The sequence below is a fragment of the Leucopleurus acutus genome (genome assembly GCF_964270905.1).
Source record: "Leucopleurus acutus genome assembly, chromosome: 11".
Lineage (NCBI taxonomy): Eukaryota > Metazoa > Chordata > Mammalia > Artiodactyla > Delphinidae > Leucopleurus > Leucopleurus acutus.
In genome coordinates this window covers 35,396,501-35,414,847 of record NC_139152.1, presented here as the reverse complement: position 1 = coordinate 35,414,847, position 18,347 = coordinate 35,396,501, and the positions used below count along the sequence as shown (strand labels likewise).

At 35.3% G+C, this 18,347-nt stretch overlaps 1 protein-coding gene across 1 annotated transcript in view; it reads left to right on the top strand.

Moving 5' to 3' along the window:
* Positions 1-16,857, top strand: part of ADAMTS20 (ADAM metallopeptidase with thrombospondin type 1 motif 20) — a gene marked incomplete at both ends in the record, with an annotated part of 194,289 nt that extends 177,432 nt beyond the window's left edge. The window contains 2 exons of the mRNA XM_082850890.1: positions 14,267-14,371; positions 16,768-16,857. Of these exons, the coding sequence (XP_082707016.1) occupies positions 14,267-14,371; positions 16,768-16,857 (195 nt within the window). The remainder of the gene's footprint in view (positions 1-14,266; positions 14,372-16,767) is intronic.
* Positions 16,858-18,347: the final 1,490 nt, after the last annotated feature.

The window sequence follows — 18,347 nt, the reverse complement described above, 5'->3', positions numbered from 1 at the left end:
TTAAGGGGTTTTAGTTCCTGCCTGATACTTTGCTTCTCTGCCAGCTGCCACTGCATTGGAGATGCCTCAGGATTGTTCAGCCCATGGTTGGACTTGATTTAGAAATTAAAACTACCAAATTGGGGAAATGTGTCCATTCATTCTTTCTCATCTATTTATCCATCCAATATCTATCATATCTATAATATTATATGGCCCGCATACCGAAAAAAAAAATTTCTGTCTGGGAAAGATAAATGTTTAATCTATCTAGGAGTAGAAGGTGACAATCAGGAAAAAAAAGGAAGGTTTAAATTTCATTATGTTAGGAAAATGAAGAAGGTAGCCAGGAAAATGGTGGGAGGTTATGATAACTACTATTAAATATGTAAGGAGCTCCATGAAAGAGGAGTGACTTCAGTATGTGTTACTCAAGGAGACATTAATAGGGCAGATTCCAGCTCAAGATAAAGAAGACTTTTGACAAGGAGAATTGCCCAATAAAGAGACCACCCCCCCCAAAAAAAAATCCGAGGCCTCAATAAATCACTAATTTTTGCCAATATTTTTGTAAATTGATCTTGTATTCTGCAACCGTGCTGAATTCATTTACTAGTTGTAATAGTTTTTTATTGGATTCCCCGGGATATTCTATATACATAGTAATGTCACGCACAAATAATTTTACTTCTTCCTTTGCAATCTGGATGCCTTTTATTTCTTTACCTTGCCTCATTACACTAGCTAAAACTTCCAGGATAGTGTTGAGTAGAAGTGACAAGAGTGGACATCCTTGTTCTATTCTTGATTTCAGAGGGAAAGCATTCAGTCCTTTATCTTTGAGTGTGTTAGCTATGAGTTTTGTAGATGCCTTTGATTAGATTGAGGAAGTGCCCTTCTTTTCCTAATTGAAGTGTTGTTATCATGACTGTTGGATTTTGTCAAATGCTCCTTCTGCATCTGTTGTGGTGATCCTGTGGTTCTTGTCCATTACCGTTGTGATATGGTGTATCACACAGCTTGATTTTTTTTTTTTTTTTTGCGTTACGCGGGCCTCTCACCATTGTGACCTCTCCCGTTGCGGAGCACAGGCTCCAGACGCGCAGGCTCAGAGGCCATGGCTCACAGGCCCAGCCGCTCCGCGGCATGTGGGATCCTCCTGGACCCGGGCATGAACCTGCGTCCCTTGCATCGGCAGGCGGACTCTCAACCACTGCGCCACCAGGGAAGCCCACTGATTGATTTTTGTATGTTGAAACAATCTTGCATTCCTGGGGAAGTCCCACTTGGTCATGAGGTCTAATCCTTTTTATATGTTGCTAGATTTTCCTCTGTATTCAGAAGAGATATTGGCCTATCATTTTCTTTTTTTGTGATGTCTTTTTCTGGTTTTGGTATCAGGGAAGTACTGGCTCCATAGAATAAATTGGGAAGTGGTCCCTCCTCTTCTACTTTTTCGGAAGAGTTTGTGAAAAATTAATGTTTGGTAGGATTCACCAGCAAAGCCATCTGAGCTCAGGCTTTTCTTTGTGAAAGTTGTTTTATTTACTAATTCAGTCTCTTTACTTACTGTAGATCTTTTCAGATTTTCTAGTTCTTCTTGAGTCTGTTTTGGTAAGCTTATGTTTTTTGTTTTTGCTTTTAGGAATTTGTCTATTTCACCAAAGTTATCTAATTGGTTGGCATGTAATTGTATGTAATATTCCATATAATCCTTTATATTCCTGTGAGATTCACAATCATGTCCCCTCTTTGATTCCTGATTTTAGAGCTTTGAGTCTCCTCTCTCTTTTCTTGGTTTGTCAATTTTGTTCTTTTCAAAAATCCAACTTTTGATTTTATTGATTTTCTCTGTTATTTTTCTCTTCTTTGTTTCATCAATTTCCACTCTATTCATTATCATTTCTTTCCTTCTGCTTGCTTTAGATTTAATTTGCTCTCCTTTTTTTCAGTGCTTTAGGTGGAAGGTTAGGTCATTGGTATGAGATCTTTTTCCTCTTTTAATATAGGCATTAGCAGCTGTAAATTTTCCTTTAAGCACTTCTTTTGCAGCATCCCTGAAGTTTTGGTATGTTGTGAATTCATTTTCATTCATCTTAAAGTATTTTCTATTATCACTTGTGGTGTCTCATTTGACTCACTGGTTATTTAGGAGTGTGGTGTTTAAGTCCCATGTATTTGTGAATTTCCCACATTTCCTTCTGTTATTGATTTCTACTTTCATTCCATTGTGGTTGGAAAACACACTTTGTATTATTCAATCTTTTAAAATTTATTGAGGCTTGTTTTATACATAGCATATGGCTGTCCTGGAAAATGTTCAATATGTGCTTGGAAAGAATGTGTGTTCTGTTGTTGTTGGGTGAAGTGTTATGTAGATGTCTGTCAGGCCTTGTTGGTTGAAAGTATTGTTCAACTCTTTCATTTCCTTGTTGATCTTCTGCCTAGTTATTCTATCTACGGAAACTTTGCAGCTATTATTGCTGAATTGTCTGCTTCTCACTTCAATCCTTTTGTTTCATTTATTTTGTATTAGATTTATTTACCTTGTGATTTTGTTGTACATGACTGTATGCTGTAATTGTCATAATATCCTGATATAGTGACCCTTATATCATTATAAAATGTTCTTCTTTATCTGTAGTACCATTTTGTTTTGTTTTGTTTTAAAGTCTAATTTATCTGATATTAGAATGGCTACTCAGGCTGCTTATAGTACATGGTATATATGTTTTCATCCCATTTACTTTTAACCTATATATTTTTGGATCCTAAAAGTGTCTCCTACAGGGAGTACTTTGTTGAATCTCTGCCTTTTGATTGGATTGCTTATTGTTGTAACTGATATGTCTGGATTTATCTTTGCCATTTTACTTTTTGTTTTTATAGGTCTTGTATTGTTTTTGTCTCTTCTTTACTGCTTTTTTTATTCAGTGAACATTTTCTAGTGTAACATTTTAATTTCCTTAATAATTTTCTTACTATATTTTAAATTGCTTTCTTAATGGTTGCTCTAGGGCTTACAATGTACATCTTAACTCTACTCCAGAATCTTCTCCAGAATTATACTACCTAATTGCAGTGACATATAGAAACATTACTCCTATATATACTCTTTTTCCTCTTCCCTTTTTTTTTTCTTTTGCAGTACGTGGGCCTCTCACTGTTGTGGCCTCTCCCATTGCAGAGCACAGGCTCCGGACGCGCAGGCTCAGTGGCCATGGCTCACGGGCCCAGCCGCTCCACGGCATGTGGGATCTTACCGGACTGGGTCACGAACCCGTGTCCCCTGCATCGGCAGGCAGACTCTCAACCACTGCGCCACCAGGGAAGCCCTCTTCTTCCCTTTTTTTGTTGTTATATTTGTTGTCCATATACCTACCTGTGTAACAAACCACAATACATTTTTATAGTGTTACTTTATATAATTTTATATCTTTTAGAGATAAGAAATGAGAGAACTTATATTTCATTGAGTTTTTTACATGAGCCTTTTTATTTAGCATTTCTGGTTCTCTTCATTTCTTCCTGTGGTTCTGAGTTATCAGCTGCTGTCATTTAATTACTGCAAAATAGCTTTGCTTCCATCTGCTTTATTTGTGGCATTATTATCAAATATACTACATTTCTATATTATACTGGTCAGTAGTATAATTACATACATATTGGTTTATATAATTGCTTTTTAAACAAGAGAATAAAGAAAAAGAAATATGCAGTTATAGTGTCTTTTATGATTACTACAATTACCTCTACTAGTACGCTTTGGTTGTTTTGTATTGTCTGATGTCACTTGACTTCAGCCTGAAAAACTTCCTTTAGTATGTCTAATAACAACTAGTATGTCTGCTAATAACAAATCCTCTCAGTTTTGTCTATCTGGGAATGTCTTTATTTTGCATTCATTCTTGAGAGATTGATTTTCTAGAAAATTATTTTACAGTTTTTATTTTTCAGCACTTTAAATATGCCATCCCACTGTCCTCTGGCTTCTAGAACTCATCTATTTATCTTACTGGGATTCCCACATATGTGGTCATTTTTCTCTTGATGCTTTCAGTTTTTTTTGTTTTTTTTTTTTTGACTTTCAGCGTCTTTACTGTGACATATCTGGATGTAGATCTCTTTGTGTCTCCTTAACTTGGAGTCTATTGAGCTTCTTAGATGTGTAAGTTAATGCATTTCATGAAATTTAGACAGTTTTCAGCCATTATTTCTTCAAATATATTTTCTGCTCTATTTGGTACTTCCATCATGCATATGTTGGTGCACTTAATGGCGTCCCTTTATTTCTCTGAGGCTTTATTCATTTTTTCTTCCTTCTTTTTTCTATTTTTCAGATTGTTTCATCACTATTGATATCTTTTCAAGTTTGCTGATTATTCTGCCAGCTCAAATCTACTGATCGATCTGCTCTAGTGAATTTATTATTTTGGTTATTGTACTTTTAAACTCCTGAAGTTGTCCTTTGGCTCTTTTTATAAATATAATTTTTATTTCTTTATTGACAGTCTCTATTTGATGAGACATTATTATCATACCTTCCTTTACTTTTTTAAACACAGTTTTCTGTAGTTCTTTGGACATATTTATAATAGGTACTTTGAAGTCTTTATCTGCTTAGCCTGACATCTGAAACCTCTCAAAGGCAGTTTCTGTTGCCTTTTCCCCTGTATATGAGTCATCCTTTCCAGTTTCTTTGCATGTTTCACAATTTTTTGTTGAAAACCAGGCATTTTAGATAAGATATTTTAGCAACTGTGGATACTAAGTTTCCCCTTCCCTCTAGGATTTGTTGTTTGCTTGCTTATGTATTTGTTTAGCTCTTTGGCTGGGCTATTTCAGGGACATCTATTTCCCCTGTGGTGTGCAGCCTTTAATGTCACTCCTCAGAGGACTCAGCCTTGGACACGTACACTGTCACCCCAATCCTCCTGGAATGACAGTGTTTTTAGTTGGCCTGTCTTTGATGAAGTTTCTAGATGGCCTGCCTCTACTGATATCACACTCAGCTCTTAGCTTCCACTAATTAGTATATGATCACTCTGTTCTTTCAGTAACATCCTGGAGGCATAAATTACTACATGGTCTGATCCAATTAAACTCAGGCCCCTTGGCCAGGGTAGTCTTATAGGTCAGTCTTTGAGGTCAGGTCAGACTTCAAGAGGAGCCCTTCTTGGCTGTCTCTTTCCCTGGTTTTCTCTGATAAACTGAGCTTTGACCTACCATTTGGCTTCTTGCTCTCATCCAGTTACCCCCATCCTCCTCTTTACTGCACACCACTAAAATCTTATTTTCAATATGCCCTTTAGGCTTAAATTTCCCCATGTTCAGTCCCAAATAAGCTCAGTCTCCTTAGGAAAAGCTATGGAATTTTCTGTTCTTACAGATTGATTTTCCCCCAAGGAAGGACCTTTGCACCAATTCTGCGGATTGAGTGGGTAGAACCCACTTTGCAGAGTACCATCCCCCATCTATAAGCAGAATGCTGGGTAATGGCAACATCCCCTGGTCTTCTTGGCTTGCCTTGCTCAGCATGGAACTTCTGCCCTACCAGTGATTTTGAGTGGGACTGACTCAGGCCTTGTGTTCTTGGGCTGCCATGCCTGGGGCAGATCTTCTGATCTATGAGTAGGGACTGAGTGGTGGAAGGGAGCTTCAGACTCTCCGCCATTCTTGCCTCTAAGACAGCTTCAGCAACACAGAGCTGGGTGAGATGAGGAGTGCTGGTGTCCTGCAACCCCCGCCGCCCCCCCCACACCCTAGGAGAAAGCTTAGCCCTAGCAGAGAGCTGGGGGAAATACAGTCCTGTGTTCGTAGCTGCACCCACGAAGAGTAGAACTGTCATCTTGCTGAGGTGGGGAAGAGAGGACAGGTCATGGTTCAGATGTCACAGATGCTTACTGTTCTTACCTAGATTTCATAGATTTTCCCGAATAAATGTTTCTCCATTTTTTTGTATAGCCTTAGGACAATTTCAAGAGACTTGAAATCGTTTTGTATTTTATATATTTTTTATATTTGAAATTAAACATTTTATTTTGAGGTAACTGTTGACTGACATGTAGTTCTAAGAAATAATACAGAGATCCCATGTACCCAGTTTCCCCAAATGGTAACATCTTGCATGATTATAGTATAATATCACAACTAGGATATTGACATTTCTACATCAATATACAGAACATTTTTATCACCACAAGAACTTTATTTTTTTAAATTTAATTTAATTTAATTTTTGGCTGCATTGGGTGTTCATTGCTGTGTGCGGGCTTTCTCTAGTTGCAGCAAGTGAGGGCTACTCTTCATTGCGTTGCACAGGGTTCTCATTGTGGTGGCTTCTCTTGTTGCGGAGCACAGGCTCTAGGCACGCAGGCTTCAGTAATTGTGGCATGCAGGCTCAGTAGTTGTGGCTCTCAGGCTCTAGAGTGCAGGCTCAGTAGTTGTGGCGCATGGGCTTAGTTGCTCCACGGCATGTGCGATCTTCCCGGACCAGGGATCGAATCCGTATCCCCTGCACTGGCAGGTGGATTCTTAACCACTGCGCCATCAGGGAAGCCCCACAAGAACTTTTATAATGACAACTACTTCCCTCCTACCACCAGCCTCACTTTATCCTCTAGCAACCACTAATCTAGCCTTCATTTCCATAATTTTTGTCTTTTCAAAGATGTTATATAGGTGGAATCATACTAGTACGTATGTCTAGAACTTCTAGCATTATTTTGAAGAGTGGTGATAGTGGACATGCTTTAACTGCTTCTGATCTTAGGGGGAAAGCATTCAGTCTTTCACCATTAACTGTAATGTTAGCTATAGATTTTTGGTAAGTGTTCTTTATCAAGTTGAGGAAGTTCCCCTCTATTCCTATTTTTCTCTATTGTTTCACTGAAGAAAGAGTCCACAGGTCTCCTCAAAAGCCATTCCAAATGTGCTCCCTCTATTGGCTATATTTTTTAAGGTACACAGCTTTGCAGAGGACTCTCAGGTTCTCATTCAATCTTTGAGCCTGGTTAGCTCTATTCATGTCCATTCTTCTCCTTCCCTGCTTTGCTCATGTTGGCCTACCAGATGATTGGTCTCCCTGCAAAATGGTGACTCTCTGACCTACATCTTTTATTTAGTTCTCTTCCCAGGACTATACTTTTCCTGATGAACTCCCCCTTCTGAAGTCTTGCACTATGTCTCTTTGAACAGTTGTTCTAAGGTCAAGGATTTGTATTCTAAAACTTTTAGCACTTTAAACAATCTTTTCTTTCACATATGGATATTTAAAATAACTTTTCCATTTTGACCCTTTTAAATGGAGATTATTCAGTCTCCAATGACCAACCCATGTCAAGACTGGTCAACTTTGTCCAACAATCCATATTCCTTCTAATCAATGCCTTCAGGTCATATACTTGATATGATTAGAAAGAAGTAAATTAGAAAGAAGTAAATGCCACCTAGAGATGTGAAGAGTGTGCTACAAGGTACTATTACCTCAGAAAGGTCATGACATTCTGGGAATCTGGTCCTTTTCATTACATGTTGAATTGAATAAATCTGGTCAATGAGACATCAACAAAATTCACAGGAGACTGATATACAAATAAGTAATATAACTGTCAAGTGGAATCAAAACTCCTTTTATCTCATTAGTAAACTTCGCTTATAGAAAATATCTTAACAGAAAACTAATTATTATAAACAGTATATTTCTCAATGAGCATGAAATCAGAATAAGAGATCTTAGCACAATCAAGTTTTTAAATGATAAAACAGATATTTTCAGTAATTTCTAACTCCATTACTCCAATTTTTATGTAACCCCCTTTTTCCCTACAATATCTTGAGAAAAGTACGTAGTTATAAACTGGGTAACCCCAATTTACAGTTGGAAAAACAGACACTCTGTGTCAACAACCTGTACAAGATCCTTGAGGAAGTCAGAGGTAGCCCCAGTGTAGTAATAAAATGCTCCTCTCTGCTAGTCAAGGTAAGATGGCTCTTCCACTTAGTTTGCATTTCTGGAATGCAAAGCTCTATTTCCAAAATTAGATGTTATTGGGCATAGGTATGTGCTGTCAAAAAAAGGTATGCCCATTTTTTTCAGTCTGTATTCAAGTGCCTGAAGTTACTGTTACCAAAAATACAAACTGTCCAGTATTCTTGAAGCTATTCTGTCAAATATATAAACCAGATTCTGTGTTAAGTTATATAAGATTTGCATGAATACTCTCCAGATGTTTGATGTCACAGAAAGAACTTATTCTGTTGTTTGGGATTCCTCAAAACCATATTCTCTTTGTTTGCATATGACAGGGCACCCCGGGACATGAATGCTAAAAAGAAAATGGACACATATGGCACTCTCTAGGGAAAATAAACTTTGCCACATTGTAATATAAGATGAAGTTAAGGAGTGTGATGTGACTTTAGAATATATATATATATATATATATATATATATATATATATATATATATATATACCTCAAAAGTGAAGTAAAATGTTCGGTACTTTTCAGAGAGCCATAAAAAAAAAAAAAAAACGCAATGTGTATCTCTTTAGCTGTTTTGTAATTAATGTTGATTACATGAGAGCAAGAAAAATAACCAATGCCAGAGGATCATGGCCAGCATCCATTTTGAGTATTCAGAGCCAGTTTTTACATATTTTGAATGTGTATTCTTTATTATCAGACTGCAGAGTTTGATATATATGCATAAGATCTACCCTTTTATTTATATTGTTTAGATCATCTCTCTCCTTATTTTTGCCTGCTTGATCTATTTTGTTATTAAAAGTGGTATATATAAAATTTCCTATTATTAGGATGTTTCTACCTATGTCTCCTTTCATCTCCTGTAGTTTTGTTTCATAAAAGTTGCTGTGTTTGGGCTTCCCTAGTGGCGCAGTGGTTGAGAGTCCGCCTGCCGATGCAGGGGACGCCAGTTCGTGCCCCGGTCCGGGAAGATCCCACATGCCGCGGAGCGGCTGGGCCCGTGAGCCGTGGCCGCTGAGCCTGCGTGTCCGGAGCCTGTGCTCTGCAAGGGGAGAGGCCACAACAGTGAGAGGCCCGCGTACCGCGATAAAAAAGAAAAAAAGTTGCTGTGTTATTTGATGCATAATACTCACATATTACGTCTTCATTGTGGATTATGGTTTTTAGCATTTCTTTGTCATGTTTTCCTGATTTCATACTTGAATTCTATTCTACCTTATCAGGATTTGCTACCCCTGTTCTCTATGTACATTTTCCTGGTATACTTTTGCACATGCTTTTAGTTTTGGCCTTTATGAGTCACTTTAAGTGTGTCTATTACATATAGCATGTACTTGGGTTTTGTTTGCAAGTCAATTGGAAATTTTTTTCTTTAAATAGGTGTTATATTCATTCACATCTTAAGGTGAAAAAAAACACAATAAAATTGCCTTTATTAGTATACAGTTTTAACATACATACAGATTCATGTTACTTTACCATAATCTGAATATAGAATAGCTCCCTCACATTTCCTCCATGGAGTCAGTTCCTCCCTCCCACCTAACTCCTGGTACACACTGATCTTTTTTCTGTTGCTTTAGTTTTGCATTTTCTGAGATGACATAGATATGTGTTATAAATGGAATCACACAATATGTAACCTTTTGAGATTGACTTCCTTCACTCAACATAATGCCTTTGAGGTCCATCTGTGTTTTTGCATGTGTCAATAATTTTTTCTTCCTTATTTCTGAGCATTATTCCATCAAATGGATGTCATACAGCTGTGCTACAGTTTGTTCATTTGTTGGAAGAAAATGAGTTGTTTATAGTTTTTGGAGATTATGAATAGAGCTGAGATGCACATTTGCATACAGGTTTTTGTGTGAACATACATTTTCATTTCTCTGGGATAAATGCCTATGAGTGAGTTTGTAGGGTCACATGATATGTGTATGTTTAACTTTATAGGAAACTCCTAAACTCTTTGATACAGTGGCTGTACCGTTTTTTATTCCCACCAGCAAAGATTAAATTTCTAGTTGATTAGCTTCCTTGTCAGCACTTAGTATTGTCAAGTTTTTTGTTTGTTTTCCCATCTTCTGTGGTAGCTCAATGTAGTTTTAATTTACATTCCACTAATGGATAATAATGTTAAGTATCTTTCATATGCTTATTTTCCATCTGTATATACTCTTTGGTGAAGTGTATGCCCAAGTCTTTTGCTCATTTTTAAAATTAGGTTGTTTGTTTCCTTATTGTTCCTTACTGTTTAGTTTTGAGGGTTTTTTACATAGTCTGGTTACAAGTCTTTTGTTGTATATAACATTTCCAAGTCTTTTTCTCCTGGTCTGGACCTTATCTTTTCTTTCTCTTAATTGTCTTACACAGAGTGGAAGTTTTAAATTTTAATGAAGTCAAATTTATCATTTTTTTCTTTTGTGGGTTGTACATTTAATGTCATATTTAAGAGCCTTTGACTTACTCCAGGTTACAAAGATTTTCTTCTATGTGTTCTTAAAAATTTTTTATAGATCTATGCTTTACATCTAGACCTATAACTGATTTTGAACTAATTTTTTATGAAGTTGGAAGGGTTTTGCCTATAGACATCCAGTTGTCTTAACACCATTTGTTGAAAAGACAGTGCTTTCTCCAGTAAATTGCCTTTCCGCCTTTGTCAAAAATCAATTGGAGGGGACTTTTCTGGTGGTCCAGTGGTTAAGAATCTACACTTCCAATGCAGGGGCATGGCTTCGATTTCTGGTCGGGGAACTAAGATCCCATATGCCATGTGGTGAGGCCAAAAAAAAAAAAAGTATATATATATATATTGCACATATTTATGTGGGTCTATTTCTGACTCTGTCTTCTGTTCCATTGATCTACATGTCTCTCTCTTCACCAACACAACACTGTCTTGGTTATGATACCTTTATTATAATAAGTGTTAAAACAAGGTAGTGTGGGTCCTTCAAATTTATTTTTTTCAAACTTGTTTTAATTATTTTAATTTCTTTGTCTTTCGATATAAATTTTAGAATCATTTCTCTTATTGGAATTGCATTAGATCTATAGATCCCATTCATAATAAAATATGTGGAACAAACTTTAAGATTGTAAAACCTAATGATATAATGGGCACATATGAACCAACCAGTCAATCAAAGAAGTGGAACATTAAAACTTGCATCTATTTCTGTGCTTTCCCTCTGCCTTGTATCCATAAGTACTTTTTCCTTTGATGCAGCTAATTACTCAAGGGCAGACATTCCTATCTGTTGAATTCTTAGGTCTTCTGAATCACCTTACCTTCCACTTGTGATTTGGCTGTTAGAATTTTACTTCTTATGATGGCCTCTTCTAAAAAATGTCGAGAGTACAAGAGGAGATAAACTTCATACTACTTCAAAAAACCATATTTTTTAGTTGATACTATGTTGAACTAATTTTTCAAGTTAAATATTAGGTTAAAGGAGGTTTAAATTTTAATCTTAAATAAAGTAATGGAATTGAAATAAGTAATTAATACAATTATTCAATCATTTATTACTTCTAAAGTTCCATAGGAATGTACCAGTACCTTTCTTATGGCACCTATAATTCTCTACATTGCATCACATTTATTTATGTGTATATCAGATTTAGTTTCCTCCATTTTATTAAAATATAATTGTCATTAAACATTGTATTAGTTTAAGGTGTACAACATAATTATTTGACTATGTATATATTGAAAAATTATTACCACAGTGGTTTTAGTTAACATCCATCACCTCACATAGTTACAATTTTTTCTTTCTTGTGATGAGAACTTTTAAGATCTATTCTCTTAGCAACTTTCAAATATACAATACAGTATACTTAACTATAGTTACCATATTGCACATTAATCCCCAGGATTTATTTATCTTGTAAAACACCCTCACCCATTTCCCCCTCCAGCTCCTACTTCTGGCAACCACCAATCTGTGCTTCACTTCTCAAACCTAGAGCAAAACCTCTCTCTGTATTGCAGTAGTGCTTCATACCAAGTCTGCCACTCAGTTAATTTCGAACAAATGAGTGAAGTGTATTTTTACCTCTGTCAGTATCATCCCAGAGTTCAGTTGAATTGTTTTGCCATTTCTTTGAGATTGTATTATGTAGCTTTTGAACAAGGACTAAAGATGTAAACAAAGATCATGAAAATTAGTCTGGAGAAATGAAGCAGCAGATATTTCTAGACCCAACTCATTGTGTTAATGACCACCTAAGTCTCTCAGTACTGTAGTCAGTTGGATTTTTGTCTTTCCTTTCCAGCTGAATGCTTCCAAGCAACCTTGAGCAGGGAGGTAAAGAATAACTGGAAGTGTAAACTATTAGGTTGTGAAAACATTGCATTCCCCCAACTGGGGCACTCAGTAAGTGGTTAGCCACAGGAAACCTACACCACAGAATATAGTTCCATTTCTTTTATTTGGTGAGAGGCCTATTTATGAGTTAAGGTGGGATGAAGGTATTCAGTGCAAAACCTGTATGAGATGACTAAGTATTAACCAGTAGAATATATCCTTAGAATTGCTTCTTCTCATTCAAATATTTACTAATATAAAATTCTGATGTGTGTAGCGTTAGTGTCATTCATTATCACGAGCATGAAGGGTTTAGCTGTGTATTTGTGTATTAACTTTTACAATGCTAAAATTTAATATTTATAATGTTATACTTCATTCATCCATTTAAAAACACTTACTGAGTGCCTAGGCCTTCTTTTGGACTCTAGGAATACAGCAATGAAGCACACATACAGGTCATATTCTAAATTTCATAACCAAATGACGCATATAACAATTAATTTTCTTTGAAATTTATCTAAAACAAATTATTTCTATTTTGGGGAAAATTCTCCATATATTATCATTGTATTATAAATGTATTTGAATCTCTATTTTGATTTTAAATAAGAAGTATATAAGATTCCTAAGAAATCTAACTTAATAAACTAAACTGATACATAATTTTTTAGCAGTTGTAATAATTCATATTATAAATATATTTGAAATCTATTTAGTTTGCTTTCATGACAAGATAATATTTTCATTGACATAACATAATCTTTAATGTTTTATCACTGTCTTGCTCAAGATTCCTGAGTCTTACGCCATAGGATATTGTGATGTGATCTAAGATTGTCCTAATATCGCTCTAAATCTGTATGTATATTAAACATTGGCAGTAGGCTTAATTAGCTTTCATTAAGTACTTCAGCTTTTCAGTGTATAATTCTGTACTGCAAGATCATATACATGTGCCACAAATTTACCAATTTTAGTCAGGCACTTTCTTAATTAACAGATATTTAAAGTTTATTTTTAAATAAATTTATTTGTTTAATTTTGGCTGTGTTGGGTCTTCGTTGCTGCATACGGGCTTCTCATTGTGGTGGCTTCTCTTGCTGCAGTGCACGGGCTCTAGCGTGCAGGCTCAGTAGTTGTGGCGCACAGGCTTAGTTGCTCCGCGGCATGTGGGATCTTCTCGGACCAGGTATTGAACCCGCGTCCCCTGCATTGGCAGGCGGATTCTCAACCACTGCGCCACCAGGGAAGCCCTAAAGTTTAATTTTTAGCAGAGATAGTCTGGAATATTTTGACATGAAACTGGTTCTTGTGTCTTGAAAATAACTCGATCATAAAGCCACTAGGGGGCTCACATACCATGTGTGTAAATCATGTGGCATCAGACGTCCACATAACACTTCTGGGCTCTTAAAAGCACATGATAGCTGGGGCAACAATATCACATTCAGTAGTTTTGTGTGGTAGGTTAAAAAGTAACATTCTTAACACAAAAGGTAAGGGCACAGTAACAGAAGCTTCTAGGCAATACATTAAACAGGTGTAACTTAGGGAAATTAGCAACGAGGGGTCAAAAATTGAAACTGGAGAAATGTTAAAGTCTGGTTGGTATCAATCCCTGTGAACACCCATTCTGACTGGACTTGCTGTTGCTACAGGAGCATAAGCTCTAGCTGTCAACCCTAGAGTCCTAGTGTTGGACAGAATTACTTTTGCACAAATAACATTATCTGGTATTATTTCAGTTGTCTCTTGTAATTGAGAAGACTTATTTGTAATCAATTTAAAAAGTCTTTAGCCTGTTCATTTTCTTTAGTGTAAGGTTGTATCAATATTCTTTCATTTTCTAAAGAAAGAATCTTGAAAACCAATTCGAGTCCTTTCTTACATAATTCCAATTCAGGTGTTTCCAGCAAAGTGGATGCTTAAATATTTTATGAATTCCATCTATTTTTATTTTGTTTTGTTTTCAATCCAGGGACAATTCAGCATTAATTTGGCTGGAACTGGAATGAAGATATCCAGTACAGCAAAGTGGCTTGCTCAGGGCAGTTATGCCTCTGTCATCATTCACAGATCACAAGTAAGTCCTGCTGGACCAAAAAAATCTGTCTGAAATACTTATGTGCTGTAAACTAGCATTAAAGGTCCTCTACTTTAAATTTAGAGTTATATGAAGTTAATGACTAATGCGTTATTGCATATGATGGGCTATATTACATATAATGAAATATAACATTAATTTATGAAATTATGGAATTGGGTTCATTTTTATTCATGTGCTTATGTAGGTTTTATATACATACACATTCATGTTTAGCCTACATATATCTGAACATGTAATCAAATGCCAGAGCATATAGATTGAAGTAGCTCAAGTTTGGGGTTGATGGCTTGAAATGCAGGTACTTCAAAAAGAGGTAGTGCTTTTAGCTATATTCTAATTATTAAAGGTTTGTAGGTTTTAATATTTCAAAATGAGAGGTAACTTTTTGGTTTATTTACCGCACTACTTTGATTTAGTGATGGAGCTGAGGTTGGAGCCATTTGTCATTTAACAAATATCCTTTATAGGTTCTTCAAGAATTAGGAATATTTTTTAGGGTTGTATGCGTATTTTCCTCTGTCTACCTTTATCTAGAGAACATTGGTATTCGGTTTTTACCTATAGCACATGTATTATCTAAAGTAGAATCCATTTAATTCTGATGCTGGTATGGTGTACTAGCACATACTCTTTATGAGATGGCTCCTAGTACTTGGAGTTCCCATGTCTTAGATAACATGATTCTATCTATAGTAAATCAGGATCTACATTATAAGTGTCCTCACCTATATTGCACATAAATCAGCACCATCAACAACCCCCTGCCCGCTCTAAGGTTTTATCATTTTTCTTTCTTTTGATAAAAGTGACTTCTGTTACACTCCTATTTATATGAATACTACTTATAAATGAAATTCAGTTTTCTAATAATCAGAGACTAAAACATTATATTTCTGAATATTATGAAATTGTGTTTCAATTTATAATTAAAGAATTTAAATTTTTATTATTTCTATCATATGGGCAAGCAGTAGGCTTTTTAAAAATGGCTATTTCTAAATATTTATTTGGCAAATTTTGGTCTAATTCCTTTTGGTAGAAGAATGGAAATAAATTAATTACCTAGTTAAAGTATATTCTGAGCAAGTAGAAAATGTAGAGAGTGCAATGAGATATTCTGACTTTATACAGCTTTTAGGTATCTTTTGGTTAAATGAGATCTGGCTGAGGGCAGCAGTAAAAATGAATATTTAGTACAATCATTACTTTTGCTTCTATTTAAGTTCTAAAGATTATTTATTTGTTTATTTAATTGAGAGTTTCTCCCTCAATCAAAAATTTTGCACATGAAGATATTTCCTGAGATCTATTGCCTGGTGTGAAAATGAGACTTGTGAAACCCAAATGTACTTATGGAAATGCACACATATTTTCATTTCCCATTAAATTTAAGCAAGATTAGGGGTTTACTTATACGATCCGTTTGCGAACAGGAATGTATATAAATTGGAATTTTTACTGCCATTCCTTTCTCTGTTTACTCAGACTCTCTAGAGTTTAGAAAGCTTTTGAAAGGAGAGGCAACTTCAAAAGCCCCCGATCTCAAAATATTCTTCATCCTCAAAAGTTCCAGGAACCCAAAGTTTCCTTCTCTACCCTCCTTCCTTAGATTAAAAAAACAAAAACAAAGCAAAACTTACCTTTTCTAGAAACTACAGGAGTTCAAGCTATTTTTGCTTTATCCTATCAAAATGCCTTTTGACTTTTGGACCTAAAGATGGAAGACAGTTTGGAAAGAAAATCTAGCATGTCCTGACCACCTTCTTCACCAGCCATTCCTCAGTAAGCAGCTCTGCTTTCCTAAAAAAAAGAAGAATCTCCCTTTTTAGTCCTTGTCTAATTATAATTCCTGCTTTCAGTCCAGTTTTATTCTCCACCCCCCCCTCATTTTATCACCTTCTAAATATTTTCTTCAGGCTGTGTTTCTAATGCTTCCAGGAGATATTTGAGGTTAATATGGCTTGGATTCAGTTAAGGTTAAGTTTGCATACTATCTTTTTTTTAGTCTGTGAGAATCTTATATAAAATCATGGCAATGCTGGACAACAGATTGGGAGAGGTTTTAATAAACTCACTGAAGCAAATAGATATCTTGTTGAAAAATAAGTGGGTTGAGATGAATTGTCTAAATTAGAGTGTGGTTTATAATCATTAAGTAGATAATATGAATCTCACATTATCTAATTCCCATGACCACAAATTTCAACTAATCCTGAAATGGCATGACCTTTGACCTCAAGTGTAATTGTTGTATGAAACCTTGGCTAATTATTTCAACCGCATGATTCAAAGCATTTGCTTTTTCTGCCCTGTGCACGCAGATACTAGCTTGTAACAGATTCTCCTGTATCTCTTCCTCTTCCTGTTTTCAGGATGGAACCAAAGTCTACGGCAGATGTGGAGGGTTCTGTGGAAAGTGTATTCCTCACATGACTACTGGTCTCCCAATTCAAGTAATATGAACATTCAGAAGTGGGAAGTGTGTTCCAAAGAGGAGACATTCTCTGGAAACTGCAAATAGCTGGTGCTTGTTTCTTTACCCTTCCCTTCCTGAGATTTCCATGTCTAAAATGTCTGTGCCTTTTTTTCAGGGCGCTCATCAGGGAGTCACATCACTGCTTAATTTTTCAAGGCCTTCAAAATAAACTGAACGATATGTGATTCTAATCTGGACCCTTAAAAGGATATAGTAATTTATGGTAGGGTATACAGGGATGCTTGAATTATACCAAGATAATATTGCTGTTAACAGCTTGGACTGGACCACAATTACCTTATGCCTATAAACACACATGTAAATCTCTGCTCTGGTATCCTACTGTACAGTGAATGTTTATTCTACTTGTTAAAATGGAGCAAGTAAAAATTAGGAAAATGAACTTATTTAAAACTGCGATAAACATATTGAATCTGTCAGGTGAATAGCAAATCAATAGTCACATCAAAAAAGTACATAGCCATTATACTTTCTACTGATACAGCTTAGATACTTTGTTTTATGTTTCCTTTAATTTTTAATTGTGCATTATGGTGCTTGAAAAAAATCATCCTAAAATATGGTATAATTTTGTATTTAAAATATATGCTTTGGTTAAATACTAAATATGAAATTTTGTGGGAATAATACAGAAGAAGATATGATATAGTAGAATTTGACTTAAAACACCTACCTCTAATTTGATTGTACTTATAAGAGCAGTACATTGTTTTTATAATGTGTATATTCTATCATGTCTTTATAGATCTTATATATGTATATGTCTACTCTTAAAAAATTAATTTTCTCACAGTTAAGTACTGTATTTTATTAATCAAGTAGAAAAGTAAGAATTATTGACATGTTGAAGATCCTATTTTGGTAAACATAAAATTATGTTTACATTTGCAAAATTTTTATTAGAGACGTTCAAGTTATTTCATATCTGAGGTATCTCAAAGCCAGAACATAAAAGATAGTATAAAAATTAACTATTCATGGACAAATTCTCAGGTATTAAGAGATTTTTTTCAGGTGAATAATTTGTGTATTATATAATAATGTGATTTTAAAAGAATCATAGACAAATAATATTTTTCTATGGCAACCTACTTTATAAACCAAGAAAACTGAATCTACTAATAGATTTTTGCCAGTAAATAGTAGTGTACTAGTTTTGCCCACAAAGTTTTTCTTTTTCAAAGATTTATTAGGGGTATATTGTACCATATAAGGTACTAAAGCAATTTTGTGCCAATGTGGTTAGATAAACATTTAGGGATCTCTGTATCAGAAAAGAAGTATTTTGCACTATGTGCCTGAAACCAGTTACAAACATTATTACAAAATGTGTAACATTTTCTAGAAATGTTTTTATTCCTAAGTAAAATCTTATAATTTATAAACATTTAAGTAATAAACATGTTTGTGTGATATATTAGGACTTTGTTTTCATTTTCCTTTCAGGTTAAAAGA